General features: G+C 40.3%; 2 protein-coding genes across 5 annotated transcripts in view; one reads left to right on the top strand and one right to left on the bottom strand.

Annotated features, from left to right (window-relative positions):
* Nucleotides 1–25,037, top strand: part of TBCE (tubulin folding cofactor E) — a 71,306-nt gene that overhangs the window by 31,437 nt on the left and 14,832 nt on the right. For 2 of the 3 annotated variants that reach the window (XM_050950418.1, XM_050950419.1), the window contains exons 7-16: nt 1,686–1,788; nt 3,122–3,198; nt 3,477–3,572; nt 7,202–7,266; nt 7,348–7,412; nt 13,106–13,258; nt 14,203–14,356; nt 16,380–16,448; nt 17,704–17,763; nt 19,515–19,606. In XM_050950418.1, coding sequence (XP_050806375.1) covers nt 1,686–1,788; nt 3,122–3,198; nt 3,477–3,572; nt 7,202–7,266; nt 7,348–7,412; nt 13,106–13,258; nt 14,203–14,356; nt 16,380–16,448; nt 17,704–17,763; nt 19,515–19,606 — 934 coding nt within the window. Of the gene's footprint in view, nt 1–1,685; nt 1,789–3,121; nt 3,199–3,476; nt 3,573–7,201; nt 7,267–7,347; nt 7,413–13,105; nt 13,259–14,202; nt 14,357–16,379; nt 16,449–17,703; nt 17,764–19,514; nt 19,607–19,817; nt 20,092–25,037 lie in introns of those variants that run through there. The other variant, XM_050950417.1, reaches the window with a different exon arrangement.
* The window catches only part of B3GALNT2 (beta-1,3-N-acetylgalactosaminyltransferase 2), a 44,089-nt gene continuing 40,149 nt past the window's right edge, over nt 21,098–25,037 (bottom strand). Inside the window, exons 10-12 of one of the 2 annotated variants that reach the window (XM_050950425.1) lie at nt 22,498–22,657; nt 22,029–22,085; nt 21,098–21,301 (exon numbers count right to left, since the gene is read on the bottom strand). In XM_050950425.1, coding sequence (XP_050806382.1) covers nt 21,167–21,301; nt 22,029–22,085; nt 22,498–22,657 — 352 coding nt within the window. In that variant the 3' untranslated portion in view covers nt 21,098–21,166. The remainder of the gene's footprint in view (nt 21,302–22,028; nt 22,086–22,497; nt 22,658–25,037) is intronic. The other variant, XM_050950426.1, reaches the window with a different exon arrangement.

The following is a 25,037-nucleotide window of genomic DNA, read 5'->3' as shown; positions in this document are numbered from 1 at the left end:
TGTTCTTTCAAAAGTTTACAACTGAACACTGACTTAATACAGCTTTGAAATCTTATTACGCAGAAGAAAAATGCTTCTTTTAACTATCTTAATTTTAATGAAACAAGCACAAAAACAGTTTCCTTACCATGTCAAATCTTTTTTAAACTTTACCTTTTTAAAATAGTTTTACATTTAACACAGTATGGTGCTGTTTGCTTTTTTTGTCTCTGCTGCTGCCTGATTGCGTACTTCTGATTCCAAATGAGGCATGCGGTTGACCAGTTAGTTTGTAACTCTGGTGTTCTACTGTAGTTGCACCATGGGCAGCGGCTATAATAGGCAAGAGAAGGCTCGGCCTTTCCTGGCACTGCTGCTGCCACCAGACCCCAGGTTGCAGGGTTTGGCGGGGGAAGATTTTGCTTTTATTATTCCCCATGCAGGTTGCAAGGCAGCTGAGAGCAGTATGTGCTGTTCAGCTTCCTGGGTTCATCAGTAATGTACCTGGGCTCCAGCGAGATTAGTGATGAGCCCAAGAAGCTGAGTAGCAAATACCGCCTCCTCAGCAGCCCCTGAACCTGCATAGGTGGCTTGCAGGGGGCTAAAGGAGGCGTGGCATGGCTATGGCTAGTCCTGGGCACCTCCAGGCAGGTGCGGGGGGGCCCCCTAAGGGCACCTCTGGGCAGGGGGGGTCTTGGGGTTCTGGCTGCGAGGAGGGGGGCAGAGCTGGGGCCTAGCTTCCCCATGAGTTGTGCACACATACCGACTGTTGAAGAGGTTGAGACTGGAACTTTCATTGAGGAACCTACTCTGAGGAGAACTCCTCCTGATGGGGTTCCATTTTTTTCCATAATTTCATGGTTTATGTTCTGGAGATGGATTCTGGCTTGCTGATAGGGGAGTCCTCCTGTTCTGAGTACACTAAAAAGGGTAGATAAGTTTCTAAATAGCTATTCTCTTTTTGGCGCTTCTCTTGTGTACATATCTGGTGTGACAGCTTTCCCATTACAAGAAGAGTCCATATTTTACTATACTACTATTTCATAGGAAGAGGAGTCTTATTTTTCCAATAATGTGCAATACAAAGGCTAGGTGCTAACAATAAATAATACATTAATTTGTCATTCTGTTAAAAACATAGATGCTTTACTGGAGCATTAAGTGACGGGTAAGTCTGGGAATCTTTATGGCATTTTGTCATAAAATGAATCTCTCTCAAGAATTTCCTGCCGAAACCCTCATTTAAATCTGCTTCTAAAGATACAGTGTCAAGGGTGATAGGCCAAAATTTGACTTGTCACTTTTATTTCTGGTAACAAAATAAATAATTCTCTTTTCCCACCTTAATGCATCAGTACTTAAACTACACACACACACACACCCAAAAAAACAAAAAAAAAACCCCAAAACTCCTAATGCCATCAGGCTAGCATATGTGATGAACTCAGATTGGCAACAAATATACATACATGATGGAGGAAAATAAAATTGGCAAGGAAAGAGTTTGCACTCAAACTACTAAGGCATTTTTCTAAATAGGTTGGAAAATATTTTAAATATAAAGTGTCTCTCTCTTTAATGGCATGTAATCCTACATGTTCCTTTTTGTTCTGAAATATGTAATTCTAAATTGGTGGTTTAGTTGAATACTTGAGTTGTTTGTTTTATGCTGTAGACATAAGAACCTGTTTATTCTTTTGATACAGTGAAAACAAGATTAAATTTCCATCTGATTCTGCTTCTATAACCTGTACACTTAGTAAATTGAGGGTTCTGGCACTTAATCGAACTGGAGTAACATGGGCAGAGGTAATGAGCTTCTTACATTTATGAAGTAAATTGTTTTTATTTGTTAGTCATTTGGTTTCATGGGTCAATAAAAACATAATAGGGGCTTTTACACTAGATCATATAATCTTCCAAAGTTGAGTCTGATCTGTATTAGAGAAAAGATGCACTGGTACAATTAAATCAGTCTAAAATTGCTTGTTACACTGGCATGAAACCCTAATGCAGAGACACTTAAACCAGATTAAATTGGTAAATGTACTTAAATTGGTAATTTGGTAAATTACTGAATTAAATAGGCTTAGTTTCTCTGAAGTTAACCTGGTTCTAATGTGTCTACGTTGGGGGGGCGGGTGCCTATGTAAATTGATTTTCAGTTTGTTCTACTGGTGCAACTTTTCTAATAAAGATCAGAACACTGACTTTTTTTAAAGCTATTTTTATGTGACTGAGCCACTTTGATATAACCATATTGAGATTCATTATGAAATATGTTTCTGGCATCACTTTGTATAGTAGGTGTTTTAATATGCTTGTATTTATAAAGGAGCTGACAAATATCCGGTAGTATAATAGAGCCTGTTTCTATGAACTCAGATATAACATAGGAAAGTGAAAGTCTGAGTTGTTTCCATGCATGGAAACGTGCAAATTGCTTTTCCAGTTAGTTATCCTTGTCTTATACCTTGTGTACGCTAGGAAGACGACCTGTTGCTGATGAGGGGTGTCAGCCATGGGCCTTCTCCCTAGCATAAGCCTGCCCTAATAGTGATAGATTAAATTGTCAGCCTGCCTTTATCAGAAATAATACTGTGCATTAGATCCCATCCAGGACTAAAATAAAATCTTGAGGTTTCTAGGCTAAGCCAATTTGGCATAGTTCCACAGAAAACAGTGGAGACTTCTCAGAGCCCTATATCTTAGAAAAAGCCTTGTTTGATTAACCTGAGAGTTTTCCAAAGTTCTTGATTCTGTAAACGAAACATGAAAATCCAAATGGAAAATGGTGGTTCACAGAATGGGGGAAGATGGGATGACACTATCCTGAAGTTACAATTTAAAGGGCAATGTTGTAGGTTCCCCTGCAGCCTTTTCTTTTTGAAATATGGATCCCAGTCCAGTAACAGTGAATCCTGTGGCTGTGTGGAATCCTACTGACTACCACCTGTACTAGCAGATGAGATACAGGATCAGAGATATAGTTACTATTAGATAGGAAGGTTTCGTGAAATAAACAGTATTCCATATAGCTTATTTTAGATAGTTATGGCATATTTTGAATGTGTTTTAATTAAAACTTATGCACAGATTCTGGCATATATACAGTTATACTAAATAAAGCTTTTCCTATTAGGTTCTTCTCTGTGCTCCAGGATGGCCAGCACTTGAAGAATTGTACCTTGCTTCTAATGATATTACAGTTTTAGAAAGGTATGAGGTTTAGCTTTAAATGCTGAAATCATCCTTTTGTGATTAATATACTGTAAGCATAAAGTTACATGGCATGTCTGATAAAAATCAAACTAAATTCCAGTAGTGGATTAAATTACCATTACCATGGTAATCTTGCAAAGGAGATTTTAACATACTGTGTGATTTGGGATACTTATGTGTGAACGCATTGATTTTATTATATAGTTGTGTGTATCTGACCGTAAATATTTTAAAACCATTTAAAAACATAATTACATTTTTTGTAATGCTTACAGACCCGTTAATGTTCTACAGACCTTGAAATTGTTAGACCTTTCAAACAACCAATTAATTGATGGAAGTCAACTGCATCTAATAGCATATCTCCCCAGGTAATTGTTAAAGAACTTTACTGTAAATTCTTTGTCATGCTCTGTAAATGGATTCATTCACATATGCATTGTGGTTTGAAACATGATGATAATATTGCTTTGCTAGTGAAGGTTACAGAATTTTGAAAATGAAGGTTTTTTTGCTCTTTTATGGAGAATATCTGAACTATTTAACATAATCTGGGGAAGGATTTAATTTTATTTTAAGATTTAATTAAAGCATGTTTCTATTAAGATATTTAAGGAATTAATGATTTTTTTTAAAAACAGTTTGAAGTTCAGATATTGCAATTAAAGGACCATAACCAAGAGAGAACCCTTTTCAGGACAACTAGCTCTTAGAACCTGTGTAGGCTTCCTGTGATGAGGAGCTTTGGAGATTGCTCCTGATTTAGAGGGGCAATTCTTTGGTAGTGGATACATAATGCCAGTTGTTGTTGTTTAATGCGTTTAACAACTACATATGACCATCCCCTTCCTATATGTCAGTCTGATTCTGGGAAATGATGTTGGGCAACACACTGAATGGATTACTATTCTGACTGGCATGCAGTCAGCCAGAGATTTTTATAAGTGGTCACATAGCCAAGGATGTTTAATTGACTGGCATCTCTTATCTTTTAGCCCTGAGATGAAAGGATCCCGCGAGATTATTTCTGTCTTCTCTCTTTTCTTCTGAAAAAAGGGTGATCAGACAGGGATGGAGGCAGAGCCTCACTTTTAATCCCTACAATCGCATTTCCACCCACCTCCTGCTCCTCTCCCCAGTTAACACTAGGACTATAGCTACACTACAGAGCCTGTGTCAGCATAGCTATGCCAGCATAACTCCCTAGGGTAGATGTAACTTACACCAACAGAAGGAGTTTCTCTGCTGGTGTAGGAACACCATCTTCCTGAATGACATTACCTATGCCAACAGAAGCCCTCTTCTGTCAGTATAGCTGCTTCTACAGTGATAATTTTGTCAGCATAGCTGTGTCAGTCAGGGGTATGGTTTTTTCACATCCCGCAGTAGCTATGCCAATATTAGTTTTAAGTATAGACCAAGCCTAAGAGTTTGTCCATACTGGGAAATTTACCAGCATACCTGCACTAGTTTAATTATTTGCTGCTGTTATTCCCTGTGTGGATGCTCTATTTTTGGATTTAAAGTGTCTTTTTTTTGGTTAGGGTAACAACTTCCAAAAGACATACGTTAAATCAAAAACTCTGAGGGTATGTGTACACTGCAGTCACAGGTGTGACTGCAGCACTTTTACTACTATTGCTGTTCGAGATGTCACTGCTATTATTTGAGTTACCCAAGCTAGCTTTGATCTAGCTATGTCTACATGTGCAGTTGTCACACCTCTGATTACAGTGTAGGCCAGGGTGGGCAAACTTCTTAACTCGAGGGCCACATCTGGGTATAGAAATTGTATGGTGGGCCATGAATGCTCATGAAATTAGGATTGGATTGCAGGAGGGGATGAGGGCTCTGGCTGGGGGTGCGGCCAGAAATGAGTTCAGGGTGCGTGAGGGGGGTCCAGGCTGGGGCAGGAGGTTGGAGTGCAGGGGGTGGGTGAGGGCTCCGGCTGGAGGTGTGGGCTGTGGAGGTGGAGATGAAGGGTTTGGGGGGCAGGATGGTGGTCTAGGCTGGGATTGAGGGGTTTGGATGGCAGGAGGGGGATCAGGGCAGGGGGCTGGGGTGTGGGAGGGGCTCCCAGAAGCAGTGGCATGTCCCGTCTCAGGCTCCTACACAGAGGCTCGGCCAGGCAGCTCAGCACCCTGCCCCATGTGCAGGCGCTGCCCCTGCAGCTCCTATTATTTGCAGTTCCTGGCCAATGGGAGCTGCGGGGGTGGTGCTTGGGCGGCAGCAGCACATGGAGCCCCCTGCTTGCCCCTAAACATAGGAGCCGGAGGGGGGACATGCTGCTGCTTCCAGGAGCTGTGCAGAGCCGCAGCATGCATGTGTGGAACAGCCCCCTATCCTGCGCCCCTCCTGGAGCGCAGGAGTGCAGCAAGCCCCAGACCCCGCTCACCAGCAGGAGTTCAAGGGCCAGATTAAATCCTCTGGCGGGCTGGATGTGGGCTGCAGGCTGTAGTTTGCCCACCTCTGGTGTAGGTGTACCCTAAATCCTAAAACAGTGTGTCCATCCACATGGGGAATTCTAACAACATAGCTGTTTCAGTATAAATATACCACTGTAGTTATACTGACACATCTCCCTGTGTAGATAAGCCTTAGGTAACTTTTTCTTAAACTAGAAGTGCTACAGCATGTAGACACTTACTACAGTGATGGAAGGGGTTCTTCCATTGCTGTGGTGAATCCACCTCCCCAAGAGGTGGAAGACTTCTAGCATTGTCTACCCTGCAGCTTAGGGTTAACTATGTCTCTCATTTTTCACACCCCTGAGTGACATAGCTAGGTTGGCCTAGCTTTCGAATGTAGACCAGGCCTAAGGCCCTTCCTTACTTCTTTCCTGAGTGATGCTACGGTGGCAGACTGCGTGCCTCCAAGGTGGGGTGAGGTGGGGAAAGAGGATGTACCCAGAATAGAAGGGTGTGCAGGACAGAACGTTTTTATAAGAGTTCTCCAATCCCACACCTTTTTCTCCTCCATCTCAAGGGCAGCACTACAAATACAGGTGGTTTGTGGTTTTGGGACCACCTTCTCTTCTAAATAGGAGCGTGTTGTAGAAAAGGCTTTTCAGGTCCTACATTCGGCTTGCCTTAGATGGTCATCTGTATCTTCAACTGGCTATGAACATGTATGTTTTAGGATTGACATGAATTCTATTAATGAAATCTTTGTTAGCTTTGGAGAAATCTTGTTAATATGTGGAAAGAATGCTGTATTCAAAATTGTTAGCAGGATTTTAAAAAATTGGTTAAAAATCCAAATTTCTAACATTCTTAATCTATGTGAAGAGTGGATTTTAATGGAAATTTCAAACAAATCAAGAATACGAAATTGGCTGTATGGAAAAATCCCATTTAGAAACTTTCCTAAAGCAGAAATATCCTGGTCTGAAGAATGCCTTGATATTGAAAACCCAGCCCAGCATCTTGATGCTTCCTGTTACTGGGAATCAGAACGTTGGTATTTGTCCTGGAGTGAATGCTTTAAGAACGTTTCCACCATGCTGAAAAGCTCTGTGATCTTGTGTAGTGATAACATCTTGTTCCATAGATTCCTGCACAGCAGCATCTTGGTACTTCCAGTGCTGAGCTGGCGTGAAATGTGATTTAGGAAAAAGTACTGTTTTCTCCCTACTCAGCTCCATCTACTCCTGCCCATTCAAATATGTGGAACCTGATGAACAATCAGTTGCAAAGTTACTTTAACTCTTATACCAAAAATAAGGTTCATAACTGACTATTTTAAACAAAAAATCAAGCCATTCTGAAGATTAGTATCTCCAAAGCAAGCTGCCATTTTGAAAGCTCGGAACTCCACTTCTGTCCTTCCATAAACTGCCTTTTAAACTTCGGTTACCAGCTGTGAAGTTGGTAGTTGGTAACGTTGTTCTTAAAATCACAAGGCTTGCTGTCAAAAAGTTAACACGGGTTGTATCATGTAAAAACTTGAGTATTTTTACTAAAATCTTTTTAACAGACATACTTTAACTTCTAAATTTCAGATTAGAACAACTCATTCTTTCAAACACTGGAATTTCTTCTATACACTTTCCTGATGTTGGATTTGGTAAGTAAAGTAAGCACTGTATTATATTTCTAAATTTTAGATCTTCATTGATGTCTTTTAAATTTATTCTCCTTTTCCTAGGATGCAAGACTAAAATGTTTCCTTTATTACAACGTCTTGCAGTAGATGACAATAAAATATTGCAAGTAAGAAAGATTTTTGATGATTTTTACATTTCTTTAATTTTTTGTTTAACAAGAATTTGTAAAATTGCTTTTTCATTTTCCCTGATTTCTGTATTATGTAATGGCAAAAAACTTATGTCAAATTCTTTGATCAATATCTAGCTTTAGTTAGATTTCTAAAAGCTTTTCAAAACTCTGCTTTAACAGAGATGATTTATTTATTTATTTATTTATTGTAAATAAATTGCTGAGAACTCTGTTTCTGGCCATTCCCATGCACTGAATGGAATCCAAACACCTCAACGTTCCTCTTGTGCTTGAGAAGCTGAAAGTGAAACTGACAGACCTATAGAGTTTAACTGTTTTGTACTTCAGTGAATTGCAAAAAGTAAACAAACAAATGGCGAAAAATTATATTGGATTTCAAAATGATTTTTCAGTGTTAATAGTCCATGGTGGTGATATTAGTAATCAAGCTAACTGGTGAAGGGAAAAACAGAATGTCCGTTCTGTACTCTGGAAGAAAACAAAAAATCATCACTGATGATCATTTGCAGATGACCTAAAATTGGGGAAATGGTAATTAAAGAAGAGGACAGGTCACTGATTCGAGCAGTCTGGATTGCTTGGTAAACTGGGCGCAAGCAAACAATATGCATTTTAATACAGCTAAATGTAAATGTGTACATTTAGAAACAAAGAACAAAGCCTGTACTTATGTGATGGGGGACTCTATCCTGGGATGTAGTGACTTTGAAAAAGATTAGGGGTCATGGATAATCAGCTGAACATAAGCTCCCAATGTGGCGTTGTGGCAAAAGAGCTAATGGGATGCTTGGATGCAGAAACGGGACTTTTGAGTATGAGTAGAGAAGTTATTTTACCTCTGTTTGGCACTGATGCAGCTACTGCTGCTATACTGTGTCCAGTTCTGGTGCCTACAATTCAAGAAGGATGTTGATGAATTGGAGGGGATTCAGGAACAGCCATGAGAATGATTAAAGGATTAAAAACTATGCCTGTTATAAGCTAATTAGATTCAGCTCTTTGAGTCTAACAAAGGGAAGGTTAAGGGATGACATGATTAGTCTATAAGAATTGACATGGGGAACAAATGGAGTCTTCAGTCTCGCAGAGAAACATATAACACAATCCAATGGCTAGAAGTTGAAGCTAGACAAATACAGACTGAAAGTAAGGTGTAAATTTTATACTGAGGGTAATTAGCCATTGGAACAATTTACCAAGGGTCATGGTGGATTCTCCATCACTGATCATTTTAAAATCAAAATTGGATATTTTTCTAAAAGATCTGCTCTGGGAATTATTTTGAGGAAGTTCTGTTATACAGATGGTCAGATGAGATGATTGCAATGGTCCCTTCTGTCCTTGGAATCTATGAATTGTCTAGCATAGTGTATGTCTTTCCCACAGTGTCTTTCTTGGCATATGGGAGGACTGTGAGATTGATTAATTCACCATTTCTGTAGAATAGCTCTGTGATACTGTCCATTTGTCTGAAGTACGAGTATGATTCTCCCAGTTAGTAGTGCCACATGCTATTACTCAGTCATGGAACAATTTCAAGTTCAAGCTGGGACAAGAAATTAAAAGCAGGTAAAGACTGCGGTTCTAAAATCTTAGGGGCTTGCACAGTTTAGTGTGTTTTCAATTACAACACAAGATACAAAGTGTATAGTGCTCACTTTATATTTATTTTTATTACAAATATTTGCACTGTAAAAAACAGATTAGTATTTTTCAATTCACCTAATACAAGTAGCGTAGTATGATCTTTATCATAAAAGTTGAACTTACATATGTAGAATTATGTACAAAAAAAACTTGCATTCAAGCACAAAACAATATAAAGCTTTAGAGCCTAAAAGTCCACTCAGTCCTACTACTTGTTCAGCCAATCGCTCAGACAAACAAGTTTGTTTATATTATGTTGCCCACTTCTCGTTTACAAGGTTACCTGAAAGTGAGAACAGGTGTTCGGATGGCTCTGTTGTAGCTGGCCTTGCAAGATACGTGCCAGATGCACTAAAAATTCATATATCCCTTCATTCTTCAACCACCATTTCAGAGGACATGTCCATGCTGATGATGCGTTTGGCTTGATAAGGATCCAAAGCACTGCAAACCCACACATGTTCATTTTCATCATCTGAGTCTGAAGCCGCCAGCAGAAGGTTGGTTTTCTTTTTTGATGGTTCAGGTTCTGTAATTTTTGCATCAGTGTTGCTCTTTTAAGACTTTTATGAAAGCATGCTCCATACCCCGTCCCTCTCAGATCTTGGATGGCACTTCAGATTCTTAAACCTTGGGTTGAGTGCAGTAGCTATCTTTAGAAGTCTCACATTGGTACCTTATTTGCGTTTTGTCAAATCTGCAGTAAAAGTGTTCTGAAAACTAATAGCGTGCTGGGTCAGCATACAAGACTGCTATAACTTGGAATATATGGCAGAATGCGGGTAAAACAGAGAAGGAGACAAACAGTTCTCCCCCAAGGAGTTCAGTCACAAATTTAATTAAGGCATTCTTTTTTTAACAAGTGTCATTGACATGGAAGCATGTCCTCTGGAATGATGGCCGAAGCATGAAGAGGCATATGCATTTTTAGCATATCTGGCACATAAATACCTTGCAATGCTGGCTATAAAAGTGCCATGCAAACACCTGTTCTCACTTTCAGGTGACATTGTAAAGAAGCGGGCAGCATTATCTCCTGTATATGTAAACAAACTTGTTTGTGTTGGCAATCGGCTGAACAAGTAGTAGTACTGAGTGGACTTGTAGGCTCTAAAATTTTACATTGTTTTGTTTTTGAGTGCACTTATGTAACACATTCTACTTGTAAGATGTGCTTTCACGATAAAGAGATTGCACTACAGTACTTGTATGAGGTGAATTGAAAAATACTATTTATTTTATTTTTTACAGTGCAAATATTTGTAGTAAAAAGTGAGCACTGTACATTTTGCATTCTGTGTTGTAATTGTTGTAAATCCGTATATTTGAAAATGTAGAAAAATATCCCAAATATTTAAATTTCAATTGGTATTCTATTAACAGTGCAATTAAAACTGTGATTAATCAAGATTAATTTTTTAATCGCAATTTTTTTGAGTTAATCGCATTAGATAACTGTGATTGACAGCCCTAGAAGGGACCCATGCTGAAAGGTGCTTTATGTCCTCCTGTTGATTTAACCATGATTGATTTGATAGTGAGTTACTATTATTATTATGGTAGTGCCTGTGGCCAGCCAGGAGTGTTCAGACTGTGCAGACAGATTAGTAGATGGTCCCTGCCCTGAAGAGCTTATCTGCTAATTAGACCAGACTGACACAGGGTGGGGGAAGTAGAGTGAACAATGTGATGGTGTCAAATGGCAGGTTAGTTTCATGTTTTTTTGGGGGGTGGGAGGGTTGCTTTATTTAGGATAGGCTTAGCTAAATGGAAAGAAAAGGGAAGTGGGCGAGGCGATGGAGTAGGGGAGTAGATAGTGAGAGGGGTGGATGTGAAGAGACTGAGGGAGGGGGAGTGTTTGAGCAAACAGCTGGTCAGCACAGAGCAGAGAAAGGTTCAACTGTAGGAAATTCTCGGAATGTGGAGAGGTCCCTGCTTTGGCTGTTTCTGCCTCAACTGGCTAGAGTCCTTGGCTGGCTCCTCTCTGCAGTTTTCCCCTGAGGTCAGATTGGGGAGGAGGAGGGCACCATCTGGGTCCTAGTGCCCCCCCTAATGTGGTAGGAGCTTCGTCTCTTTAATGGAAGTAGAGGATGTTCAGCATTTTTCAGAGTTGGGCTTTGAGGTTGCTATCCCAGCTTACTCAAAGGTTAATTGGGAACTGGACCACATGATCTTTGATAGCAAGGCTTATGGATACCAAAAAGAAGCATATCCTGAGAGAGATGTTTCTTTGATTTAAATTCTTTTAAGGATTACAGTGATCTTGTATTGTTTAAAATGATTCATTAAGCTAAACCAATGACAAAATGATCATACCTGATGTGCAGTTCCTTGAGCATTAAGTTGGATAGGAATCAGGTGTCTGCTAGCGGGTATAGACGCACTGCCACTGTTTGGGTCCCCTTTTAAATTAGTGGAAAAGCTTGTATTTTCTATATAGATATTAACTGTAGTTAGAAATTGGCAAAATCATTGCTCACTAGATGTGTGTGCAGAGAATGAATTGGATTTCTTGTCTGATAAATTAAAATTAAATACAAATGCTCATATTCCAGAAGTGGCATCATAATACGATAGATGCTTGTTTGCAGCAACACCTTGTAAGAGCAACTGCCACGTACAAGCAACATTTCCCCAGGGAACACTTTCACTATTGTGAATTGTCAACACTCCCCATAACAGCAACAGCTGCTTTGGGAGTAACATCGCAAAAGGGCACTGGTATATTGCTACTAATTAAAGTCTACTGTAATTATCTTTAGGTCACAGCTACATAGCTCCTTCTAATTCCCCTCCCTGGTTTGAGCTTGGAAATGTCAAGTTCAAATAACCCCTATCACTTTTCATCCTACCCATGACATAATCTGCCTTCATCTCAAATTCTCTTATCCTCTTAACCTGGCTTCTTCAAACTCAATCATCAAGAGGCCAAAACTGCTGAACTATCTGTAATTCCTGAACTCCACTTTTCTATCCCTTCTTCACTTACACATGATACACATGCACCCTGTACCTACTCATCCTTCCTAGACCTTTCTTTTTTCTCATTTCATCATCCATGACTATTTGTTACAAACTTTCTCTTTTCAGCTGACCTTTCATATCTTGTTCGTGATCATCTGTCTCTTACCTGCTCTCTTAGGTTATGTCTACATGGCAGTTAGACACCTGCAGCTGGCCTGTGCCAGCTGACTCAGGCTCATGGGGCTGTTTAATTATGGTGTAGATGTTCGGGCTCAACTGCAGCCTGAGCTCTGGGACCCTCCCACCTCACAGGCTCCTAGAACTCAGGCTCCAGCCCGAGCCCAAACATCTGCACTGCAGTTTAACAGCCCAAGCCCCATGAGCCTGAGTCAGCTGAAATGCACCAGCCCTGGATTTTTAATTGCAGTGTAGACATACCCGTAGGCCTCTGCTGTACCTTCTCCGGCATGATTCCCTGCAATTCTAGTCTCTTCATCACCTCACCCCGCAGAGAACATTGCTACCTCTGGCATCATGTGATCCCCATGTATAATATTAAATGAATGGGTTTCTGTAGACAGTCATGCTCTGAGTGCATTGGTAAGGAGGCACTTCAAAAAAATAAAATGGACAGAAAGCTCCTCAAAATAATGGAACGTTGCCATGGAAAGCAATGTCACATCTAGGCCAAGCTTTACACCTCAGTTCCAGGAATCTCTACATACAATGAGTAGAAAGCCTTTCTGGAATGCTGATGCTCTAATGTGTATCGACAATTTATACCCACTGAAAACTCCATGCAGGCGCTGTTTGCTTCTCCACCTGTTTATCTTTCAGTTCCTTCAAAAGTCTTTCATTTTTATAAGCTAAGTAAAGCAAGTTGTGTTGAAATTTAAACAACAACAAAAAAAGATTAGGGTCGGCTAACGAGAAGTGTCATGATGATGGTCATTGTGTGGTAGAGTCTGTCAGGACTGTGTGCTGTTTTGTTCAGACAGTTTTCTTTTTTTAAAAAAAACATCCAGTTTTGCAATTCTTTTTCCTTTTCATTCCAGTGGTCATTTATCAATGAGCTTGATAAGCTACAATGTTTGCAGTCACTGCACTGTCAGAATAATCCTTTGATGGGCACAGAGAAGAACCCAGAGACAGTCAGGCAGCTTATCATTGCCAAAATAGGCCAATTAAAGTTTCTGAACAAATCTGAGGTATGTGGTGTTTTTTTTCAACAAATCACACAAAGGGTTCTGGAAAAATTGTCACTGTAAAAGCATTTGGGAAGGTGGGAGGGTGTCTGGAGTTTCTTCCCTGTCTCAATGAATGCATGTGTATAGCTGGAAACCTTCAGTTTGAAAATGGACAGAGTCAGGAAACCCTGGATTCTGTTCTTGGCTTTGCTATTCACTCATTGTAACCTTGGGCAAGGCAGTTAGGGTAAATTTTTCAAAAATACCAAAGTCCTACTGATGTCACAAATGGATCTTTTCTCCCCCAACTTTTGAGTTAAATAGGTTTAACAAAACCATTTAAAGTAGCTTGCCATTTTTTCTTTTCCCTCTTTTCAGGTCAGAAATTATAACACATGTACACATGACCTCAGTGTTGTCCTTTTCAAAATACAGTATCATTGTATTAGTTGATGCTGGGAGATGTTGAAAATATAGAGAGAACTTTCAGAGCCCCATGACTTGTTCCATAGTTAAGAAATCATTGTGCTCTGAGCATTCATACCTCATGATATTGTTTTCAGACTGTGCTCTGAGTGCACTGACGACATTAATAGAATATCAGGGTTGGAAGGGACCTCAGGAGGTCATCTAGTCCAACCTCCTGCTCAAAGCAGGACCAGTCCCCTGATTTTTACCCCAGTTCCCCAGATGGCCCCCTCAAGGATTGAGCTCACAACCCTGGGTTTAGCAGGCCAATGCTCAAACCACTGAGCTTTCCCTCCCCTCCCCTCCCCTCCCCGACTAAACTGAGTCTGAATTGGTTGTGGGAGTTGAGGTTTTTCCAGACTATTTACAGTTTTATAAGGTACTGAACATACTGCTCACTAATATATAGGAATCTTGACTCTTGAGGGATCATGAACTTGGTTTTTTTGGAAACGTAGTTTAGTGCCAAAGTAAGTGTTTTGTACTTGTCAATATAGATCTTTCCTGATGAAAGAAAGGGAGCAGAGCTTGACTATCGCAAAATGTTTGGCAATGACTGGATAATGGCTGGTGGGAATCAGAATCCAGACAAAAACAGACCAAATGAGGAATTTCTTGCTGCTCATCCTAGGTACCAGTTACTCTGCCTTAGTAAGTATAGTGGAGGTGAAATGAAGATTTCCCTGCTTTGGTATTATGTATGTTCTGATGTTTTCAGTGTACAGAGGTCGCAGAGATCTTTTAATTATGCCACTACCTCGATATAATGCCACCTGCTATAACACGAATTCGGATATAATGCAGTAAAGCAGTGCTCTGGAGGGTCAGGGCTGCGCACGCTGGTGGATCAAAGCAAGTTCAATATAACACGGTTTCACATATAACGTGGTACGATTTTTTAGCTCCCAAGGACAGCGTTATATCGGGGTAGAGATGTATTTGTCCTTCTGTTCTGGGGGCCTCGTTTATTTTTTTTTTCAACTTACCATATTTGAAGAGAAAGGAAGAAAACAAAAACAAGGTCAAGCAATATAAGGACCTTTCTGCCCACATGCTCCTACTGGTTTGGAAAAGGCCAGTAAACAGTTCTGTAGTCATTCTCCCCATCTCCAGCGTTACTGCTTCTAAACAGCCCTCTGACACTGGAACTCTGCTTCTTTCCCTTTAAATAAGTTTACAGTTTTTTCATGACAGGAATATTAAGTTGTCATACTCACTGCCCTGCTGCAGTCCTGCACTGTCTGGGCAGTCAGGCAAGCTGACTTTAAGGAGCTATTTACAGCCCACCTCCCTACCAGGACTTTCTGGTTGATTTCTAGGGGATGTCTGAGTAAGAACATGAGAGGAACCATACTGGAGCAGACCAATAGTCCATCTAGCTCAGTAGCCTGTCTTCTGACAGTGGCCAATGCCAGGTGCTTCAGAGGCAATGAATGGAAAGGGCAATCAAGAGATTCATCCTCTATGGACCATTCCCAGCTTCTGGCAACAGGTTAGGGACACTTGGAGCATGCGGTTGCATCCCTGTCCTTCTTAATGACTCTTAGGAACTGTTTCCAGAAATTTCAGCCAAAGGAGCACTCCACCAGGCTGGAGGTATGATCCTATGCCCTGGCAGCTCCTCCAACAATCTACAGGTTAAGTGCAGCTGAATTTCTTGTAAGACAGGGAGATTCTGTAGAGTTAATGAAATAGCTTCTTTTGTATGTTGTCTTCTGATTTCTTGCATATCCAACCAAATTCTAATCCTCTATTTCTCATTACGTAAGTAGCTCCTTGTTCCATTTTCCTTCAGTATTTAAAGTGGCAATGTCCGTATAATGTCCCTGATTGTATCCCACTACAGTAAAGACAGGAGAGGCGACCTTCTCAGTCACTTTTTCAGCTCGCAAAAAGGCTTGAGGAGTCCAGTCCCTCCGACTGAACTTTGAATTGCATTGCTCTACTGATTGAACTGTCTTGCTGTCAAACTGTGACCCTTACTTTTGTGCTGTAGCTCCTTGGCCTTGCTTTACAACTACCTTCTTGCTTGGTTTTCTTTAATTAGTCAATAACATTGTTCAGATATATGCTACTACAAATACAGAAAGCACAGGAGCTTGCTGGCCACAGCTGCACACAGACTGTTTGTTCCCAAAGTGCTCTCACTGCAGCTAAGAAATGGACGTGAGCTGGAAAAGTGTTCTGGGTTCTGACAGACAGATGAATACTTTCGGCAGCCTATTTTGCTTTTTAAATGCCCAGTATCCAAGTTGCTGTTCCATGCTGAAAAATATTTTCTATAAGCCTCGTTTTTTTTAAAAGGTGGATTACTGAAAATGAGTGAAATCATTCTCAGTATTATCATGTTGACAGGAGTTGAGATCTGCTAATTGATGTTTTTAGCTCACAGCACTGCTGGAACCCATCTGCTGAGCTCCTGGACTGTGGAAAGCAGGACTGCTTAGCTCCTACGGTAGCATAGCAGTGAGAGGCGGCAGAGTTTCATGGTCATTGTATGACCTGGATACCATGTTGTCCCACAGACAATTACCAGGAAGTTTTCTTATGCAATGACTTAAACTGGAGAGAGAATTTTTAGCTGAAATATCTACACAACTTTCTTTTGTTCTTTCTTCCTTCTGTTTGCTGCTAATCTAGTTTGTTTTCATTTGTGTTTTTTATTAACAAACAGAATATGGTGCTCCTGAAGAAGGTGAACTGAAAAGACAACAGCCTTTCATTCTGAAAAATCAGCTGCTAAGTAAGAGGCCAGAAATTAATAAAATCATATATTTCACATTTGAAATACTCTCTCTGGAGCAGTAAGGAAAAGGTGCTTTAAGTACCACTGAAGCCAATTTGTACACCAAAAGGAACAGTAAAGGGCACAAAAATTGCCATCCAGTTCATCTTGAAGTTGAAAACACTTCCCAGAAACAAACAAACAGTTAAGGCTCTATGGATGTATTTACAGATTTATTAGAATGGCACGTGTGTCAGGATCTCCCTTGTAAAAGTTCCCCCGACAGCCTTAACTCTGGTCCCACATAGCTGCTTCCCAGAGTGTACAACTGTGACTTATCTGGATGTGTGAATTTTTGACAGTATGATTCCTGCAGACTTTTGGGATGCAACAGGGAGGGTGAATAGGAGGTAGTATGGAATTACAGCCATGGTAGGGTAGACTAGGCTACTTTGATCTTTCATGTCCCCTTATGCCCCATATGCATGCCAGAAACACTCTGATCTGTGACAGCTAGTAGTTAGAGCCTGCCTTGGGCTACAGAGCTAAGACCCAACAGTCAGATTAATATCTGTAAGGCTGAGTCTCTGAAGGCGAGTATAATTATCTTTTGCCTTTCCAACCAGAGCATTACTTTTTTAATTTTTGGGGTGGGGAGGCAGGCTCCAGATTCCAGCCATAAGTTTGAATCAGGCAGTCTAATGGGAAACAAAAGCCTTCGTTCTGCTGACTTGAACAGAAGTACCCATGATTTAGGACTTCTGTCTAGAGCAGTGGATCTGTGGCAGTAGAAACCAAATATGCAGGTTAGGACTTTCACATACTATGGTTGTTGAATGTGATTGATTGGAAGGGCATTTATATAGATTTTTTTTTTAAATGCTGCCTAATATTCAACACCCTCCCTTTTTATTGGGGGCTTGGGAGAGTGGCAGCCTGGGTTTTAGCTTTCTGGGATGTGCATTCCCAAATGAGCGAAAAATCATGTCAAAGTCTGCCTGGAAAAAGTAGTATCATGTCCCTCTTGGGGAGAGGAATGACTTCCATCCTAACTGGCATATTCACTGTTTGTTTTTGCAGTTCACTTAGCATGCAGGGAATTCCAACTTAGTTAGTAAGTGCCCAAAGGATTTATGCAAATTGTATTCACACTTACTTAAAGAAACAGAAATTAATGCCTGGTACCAGTTGATCTAAAGTTCATATAATGGAACTGTGCTCAAACTTCAGTTACATTTCTCATTATGACTGACTTTGTCTAATTTCTTTAAAGCTTTGACAATTAAATGTCCAGACAAACCTGATCAGAAACCTATAGAGAAGAAACTACCAGGTAAGCACAGGAAAGTTGTTTTGTTTGTTTCAATGCCACTCCAGTTCCTTTGTGGTCTCTTCCCCCCGCCCTTTTTTCTTTCTCCTCCCTTTGCTGAAGAAATCTGGAGGCAGCTGCTTCAGAATGCATCAGCAGAGCTACTGCGAGGGAAAGACCAACTTTTTCTGTATACAATTGCTAGCAGGATATGGAACCTTTCACTGCAAGGTTACTGGTTAAAAGTCACTAGTGACAGTCATTACCATATGATGGCTGTTCAGTGACATGTGGAAAACAAGCTATAGTCCTTCCAATTCCTAGTGGCTGCTTCTACATCACAAGACTTAAGTTAGCACTGATGGTATGAGCATGATTCAATTTGCTGTCAAGCTATAAACACTGACAGGGTAAACTTGCAACTAATAAGTAGTATGAGATTCCCCACCCCTGTGCATTTGATAAACAAATAATCATGCAATTCCACAAGTACTAACCTTACAAACAGGTCTGAGGGCAACCAAATACACGTTTTTAAAAATGTAAGTACTAGAGTCAAACATGGGTGCTGAAGGAAGAGTTGTGGTGGAAGTAAATGTGACTGATGGAAAGGTATTTATATATAGTCTCCTGGAAGTGGGGAAAAAAAAAAACTGACTCATGTAGTGATAGCATTGTAGCCCAAATTAGTTTCCATGCAGTTCTGGGGCTCTCTGAGCACTGTTGTAAGTCACTATAGGCCACATGCTCCAAATTATGGAGCTGAAATATTGCTAAGTTTAGGGCTTGGACATCAACTATGTTCCTTGCCTATTTAGATTAAATTCCTGCCTTATTCTTCCTTGACTATTATAATGAAAGGAGATTCTGCAAAAACAACTATAAGTAGACGTTTTCCTCAGCATACATTCAGTTATGTCTAAACTAGAATGTGCTTCTTCCTCTAATGCTCCACTCAGGGCTTTTAACAGTTTGAAGTTGAGTTCTATTTCCCTAGGTCAGAACTGTTGTTAAATACATACTAAATGTCTCTTTCAACAGATGTCTGAATTTGTTCTATGAATAAAGACTTACTCAGTTTTTATTCTAAAATAAAAACATTTATTATCACAAGTTGCATAAAATCAGATACAGCTTTTACAAAAATGTTTGATAGAAAAATAGTTTTCTAAGTAGTGATTTACTTCTGTAATATCACACAATGTATTGCTGTGCCTTCAGATAAAGCTTCAAAGAAATGAAAAAAAATTCAATATCTTTGTACCAGACACACACGATGGGAAACCTCTCTTGTACAAACTAAACTGAAAGTTCCATTATATGAAAATATTGCCTTGCCACTTTATGGACCAATCCATAACACTACTAGCAGTTTGGAATAATTAAATCCTGAAACAACATACATTAAGTGTTCCACAATCACATTCATTTCTTTGTGCTTCGAAAGTTGAGACTGCTGCTACTAAAGCATTAAGGAGCAGTTGCCAAAGAAATATCACACCAAAATCCGAGTGGTATGTATGAAAACTGTACTGTATGTCATGAAGGTCACTGAGCTTCATGATTTAGTTTTCCTTTCAGGTCGATGTTGAATGAAAATGTTTTTAGGTAGTAGCATGTTACTCATCAGTCTAGTCTACCAAAGATAATGAAGTTAGAATTGATTCAGAAATAAAACCATATTTGATTGACAGTATGATCTGGTAAAACATAAAAGCTGCTAGGATAAGTACATAATCAGGTTGCCTGGTTAACTACTTGATTTTTCTTGACAGATTCTATGACTATTCAGAAGGTCAAAGGCTTGCTGTATCGTCTACTTAAAATTCCTGGTTCAGAACTGAAATTGTCCTATGAAAGTTCTAAAGTAAGTTGTATTTAAAAGGTCAACACTGCATTCTAAAATATTATCGAATGAAACAGATTTCACTTAAAGGCTATCAGTCTTTATGCTATTTTTAGGCCTGATCCAACTCCTTTGGACTTGAAAGATGGCCAGGGGAAAAAATTACCTGAAGACTTACTTAAGAGTGTGCATTTTAAATCAAAATCTGATTTTTTTTTCCTCCTTCTTCTAGATGGAAGGCAAAGAAATTGAACTAGAAAATGACCTAAAGCCCTTGCAGTTTTACTCTATAGAAAATGGAGACTCTCTGTTAGTACGGTGGTAACTTCTCTTCTGAAGTTGCACAGTGCTGTTAAGCCCAAGCCTACCCCAGGAGATCTACAATTTCTACCACTCTTCCTGTACATATCTAACATGGATTTCATAAACAGAAGCATCATTTCAAATAGCCCTCTGTCCCTAACTCCTGCATGTATATTTTCAATAAAAGAGTACCTGGTCATTTAGTGAGTTTGTTAGAGGTGCATAATTGCAGGAGTTCTTTTAAATTACCAGATTAAATAGAATATTAGCATGAGGGTTTCTTCAAGTCTTGTGCTGCACTGGTGAGAATTTCTATAGAAGCAGCAGTTTTAAACAGACCCACACATTTATTTTTACTCAGAAGGTGTAATCTAAAATCTCATATGACATTTTCATTTGTAATACCTGCAAGCATAAAGCCACAAGGACAACTGCTGTTGCACTACAAAAGGGCACTTAAGCTCTGTTCTTTGCTAAAGGATCCTTAATGTAACTCCACACACCTCTCAATATAGAGTGGCAAGTTTAGATCAGTGTCTTTTCCAGAAACTAGGACAGATCTGTATTCTTATCTCCTTGTTGCTATATCCTATTTACACATCTTGAGGGAAAAAAAAAATCACAATTAAGATTAAGCTGCTGAATTGGAGGATTTATTTAAAGTAACTTGTCAGCATATTGCAGAGCTATGCAGTTTAATGGATATTCTCCGTATTATTGGTGTGTTGCTCAAACTTTTTACTTTAACTCTATTTTTCTAGATAGTTATCAGAGATGCAAATTCCTCGGAATCTGGTTATATCTGTTGTAGTTCAAGATTTGGTATAAGCAAAGTTTGATATCTTGCATCATCTCATCCAAATCACTAAAAAGTATACACAAACTCTATAAATCCTAAAAGCTAACTATTGCAACCCCACATGAGCAAGTACCATTTACATCTTCCCAGTCTTAGGTTATTTATGCTGGTATGGAACCTTGCACCTGCTGACTCTCATGCATAGCAGTGGTTCTGCACTATTATCCTATACACATTTCAAACAGACTAGTTGAAATTCATATGTGCATTAATTACCAGTAGTCCTTTGACTTTATAAAAAAGGAAATTATCTTAAACTTTTGGTTTTGTCAAACTAACAAACACCACATCTATAGAAAAATGCTACTCTGGACAGTATCAGTCCTTTATCATCAAAATGAATGGGTAAATATTTACATAGGTGAAATTTCCACTAACCACCGCCTTAGTAGTCCTGATTGTGTATCTCCAAGTCTTTATCATCTTTCCTCACATCTACAAGGATCTCCACATAATTCCTTTACTTTCCAGAGCTCTGTTAGTTCCTGTGGGGAATACTGAGGGGAAGACAGCATTCCAGTTTCACATGTCTTCTCACACAACCAGAGGCTGTCCTGTTTAAAGACAATGATTTAGTATTTTACATGCACTAAGTCACAGACATGCTATCAGAAATCAGTATTTCATGGTGTGGGACGCTTGTTAATGTGTCAGTAATTAACAGAATGTAGGCAGAGCGTATATAAATAAAACTGCAAGGCTCTTATTGTGTCTGACAATTTGATCATCTGAGAACAGACAGCTTATAGATGCATCAGAGCATAAGCCAGCCCCTGTCTGATGAGTGCTAGAAATTTTCCTGTGAATCGCAATATGTTTGTGGGGATGGGTGCACTTACATTTTCCTCTTAAGTCTATACTACTGGTCTGATCTGGTCAGGCAATTCCTATATTATTACATGTTACCACTGAAACCTGATTGTTTAACCAGACATTGAGTAGAAACTCTTGACAAACTGTTGGGAATAGGAGTGCTGTTGGAAACTGAAAAGACAAGTGCCCCAAACAATGTATTCATATAACTCCTCAGGTTAGTATGTTATATGCAAGATAGCTAAATCTCAAATTAACTTTTCAGTCTCTCTCTTTTCATTAAATAACAAATAGCAAAGTCACTCAGTAATAATTTAAGATTTTATTCTATATGCACTAAGAAAGAATTATTTAAATTAGATGGGACAAGGTGTGATGGAAATCTTTGTATATTGTATTTTCCAAAGGCTGCCCAACTTGGATTAAGAGCCATGCTATTATAAAAACAGTTTCTGCAGACTTGCTCACCTGATACCGCTTGGGCCCTATAGCTGCCATCCAAATGCCCATACTCACATCTTCACCCTGTAGATGCATTTTAAAAACAAACATTAGCCTTGGGAAATAATTACTTGGAAATGCACCAGTCTCTTGTCCACTGACTGAACAAGTAAAATGTTAGTATTTTTTAAATGTAGTTTCTTCCGAGCATCTTTTAAAAATAATCACCCACTCCTCCCAACATTGCTGAGGAAGCTGTGTATTAAAATGGTGGATTTTACAGGTTAGGAAGCTAAGGCAAATATAGTTACAGTGACTTCCAAGGCAACATGGAGCTCCTAATCCCAAATCCCACATCTCTCTCAACATAAAAATCTACAAATTAGCCAGAGCTAACAAGTCTAATTCCAGAATCAAAGGTGTGGTGTGAGAGAAGGGTAGGGGGAGTGGGAGACCTTAAGACCCCTGCTAAAAACCCCCACAAAATCTTAAGTACCTGGTATGTCTTGAGTCTTTCAGAGTTGCTTGCCAACCACTGAACAATGTCTTTGGAGATAACATAACCAGACCCACAGGCAAAGGCGGGGTACGCTGGACTGGGATACTCCAGTTCTTGCCACTTCCCCGTCCGATCAACTGCCCAATTTAGTCTGAAACTTAAGATCAAAATAATCATGCAAACTGCTTTTGAAGATATTTATAAAAAGCTCCAATAATCCATGCAGTTTAGTCAATAAAACTGAAGCAAACTAAGTAAGAAAAAGTGTAGAAAACTTTTCATTGAGTTACGATTCAGATAGTGCTATTTCACCATAAAGCTTACCATGTTAAGAGTATCACTAACACATTTAATTTCAAAGAGGCAGTTATACCCTGTTTATTTCCTCTAAGAAGATCTGTAAACACACTAACAGAAAAAAGCAATGCTAGCATACTTAGCTCTAGTGTGCATCTGTATTTCTACCAGCTTCGGTTAATGAAGCACAAATTCACTGACAAGAGATGTGTTAAACCAACACCACGGTGCCCTACCTGTCAAAATCCCTACCCCGTACTCTTTTGTTTTACTTATGACAAATACAACAGGTGCATGGAGTTACAGTGATGATAAACATATTGGTCCACTGATACCAAACAAGTGTCCTCCTAAAAATAGAAGTCAAGGGGGAAGAGTCAGGCAGCAAAAGGGATATTTGTTATCCTTCAAACATGGCTAATTTTGCAGAAATCAAAATAATAATTTGGGATCCTGGTAATAACAGAAGTCACCTTTCTTCATGTGAGCCCCACAGTATTCAGCTCAAGCTGTCAGGGCACTAGACCTGGGTTTCTAATTTCAAATGCATCACTGATTTGCTGTTTGACCTTTGACAAGTCATGGAACTACTGTGCCTCAGTTTCCCCATCTGCAAAATGGTGCTAACCAGGCAGACATTCACTGCAGGCCACATCCATGTAGTGCTTTTAGCAAAACAAGCAACAGATTTTATCCACCAAGATTTCTTTTCTCCAGACAGGCCCGACTCTCCCCAGCAGGCTGCTGGTAAAATCCTAACAAACATACAAACTGAAGTCTACATTTAAAAAACAGCAGAATAACCCCTTCCCCACGTTCACTTCCTTGTTCCTGATTCTGTCTTCAGCCCTTCCCTCAAAGATAAGTTAAAGGGGAAGGGGAAAAAAAGGAGCGCTTTCCTGGTCTCTACGGGTATGTCTACACAGTAGTTCAACACCCACAACTGGCATGTGTCTCAGGCTTGGGCTGCAAAATTGCTATGAAGATGTTCAGGCTCAAGGACTCTCCCCCGCTTGTGGGGTCCCAAGCTCAAGCTCTAATCCTAACCCAAACCTGAACATCTACGCTGCAATCTTACAGCCCGCAAGCCCAGGTCAGCTGCAGGTGTTGAACTGCTGCATAGACATATCCTAAGGGCTAAGCAGGGCTCAAGCTAGCAAGCTAAAAATAGCAGTGTGGCTGGTGTAGCTCCAGTGGAGCCAGGCTACTCCCCCAAGTTGCAGCACCCATACAGCTCTATTTGGAATGCTAGCTTGAGCAGAGCTAGTATGAGCCCATCTATCCAGGCTGGGAGGCTTGCTCCAAGCTGCTGTGCGACACTGTCAGAGGCTCCAAGCTTCCTCCTGTTGTGAGGGAGACTGTTCCTGTTCCCTCCTTCCAGCCTACTAGGCCCAGTTGAGAGGGAAATGTAGATTGAATCACACTTCTAGGCTCTGGTCCCAAGTCTCCTGCATTCTTTTTTCAAACCACAAAACTTCCACCCTGGGAGCACTTCCTCTCACACACTCATGCCCGTCACCCCAATCGGGGTATGGGCCGCCAACAACAGATCTCCAGAGTCCTCTATCCTGGGCCATTCGTTCTAACTGGTTCCAGGTATAGCCCATTTTTTTTGCTATCGGCCTGAAGGTCACGTCGCCAGGTGTTTCTTGGACGGCCTCTTTTCCGCTTGCCTTGAGGGTTCCACCGCAGTGCCTGTCTGGTGATGTTAGTTGGCTGCTTGCGTAGTGTATGTCCTATCCAGCCCCACCTTCTCCTTCTGATTTCTTCCTCTGCTGGGAGTTGACCGGTCCTCTCCAAGAGGTGGATGTTATTGATGGTGTCTGGTCAGCGGATCTGGAGAATTCTTCTGAGGCAGCTATTTATGAAGGTCTGGATCTTCCTGATGGTTGTTTTGGTTGTCCTCCAGGTTTCAGCTCCATACAGTAGGACTGATTTCACATTGGAGTTTAACAGTCGAATTTTTATTGCCAAAGACAGCTCTCTAGAGCTCCAGATGTTCTTGAGCTGTAAGAAGGCTGCTCTTGCCTTACCAATCCTTACTTTGATGTCTGCGTCTGTGCCACCCTGCTGGTCGATGATGCTACCTAGGTAGGTGAAGGACTGCACTTCTTCCAGGGGGCTTCCATTCAGTGTGACTGGGTCATTGCTAGGGGAGTTAATCCTAAGGATCTTGGTCTTGTCCTTGTGAATGTTGAGGCCAACCTGTGATGACGTGGCTGCCACTACGTTGATCTTCT

This window comes from Gopherus flavomarginatus, chromosome 4 (genome assembly GCF_025201925.1).
Source record: "Gopherus flavomarginatus isolate rGopFla2 chromosome 4, rGopFla2.mat.asm, whole genome shotgun sequence".
Classification (NCBI taxonomy): domain Eukaryota; kingdom Metazoa; phylum Chordata; order Testudines; family Testudinidae; genus Gopherus; species Gopherus flavomarginatus.
Note: the sequence above shows the minus strand (reverse complement) of the source record. Positions and strands in the feature narration are given on the sequence as shown.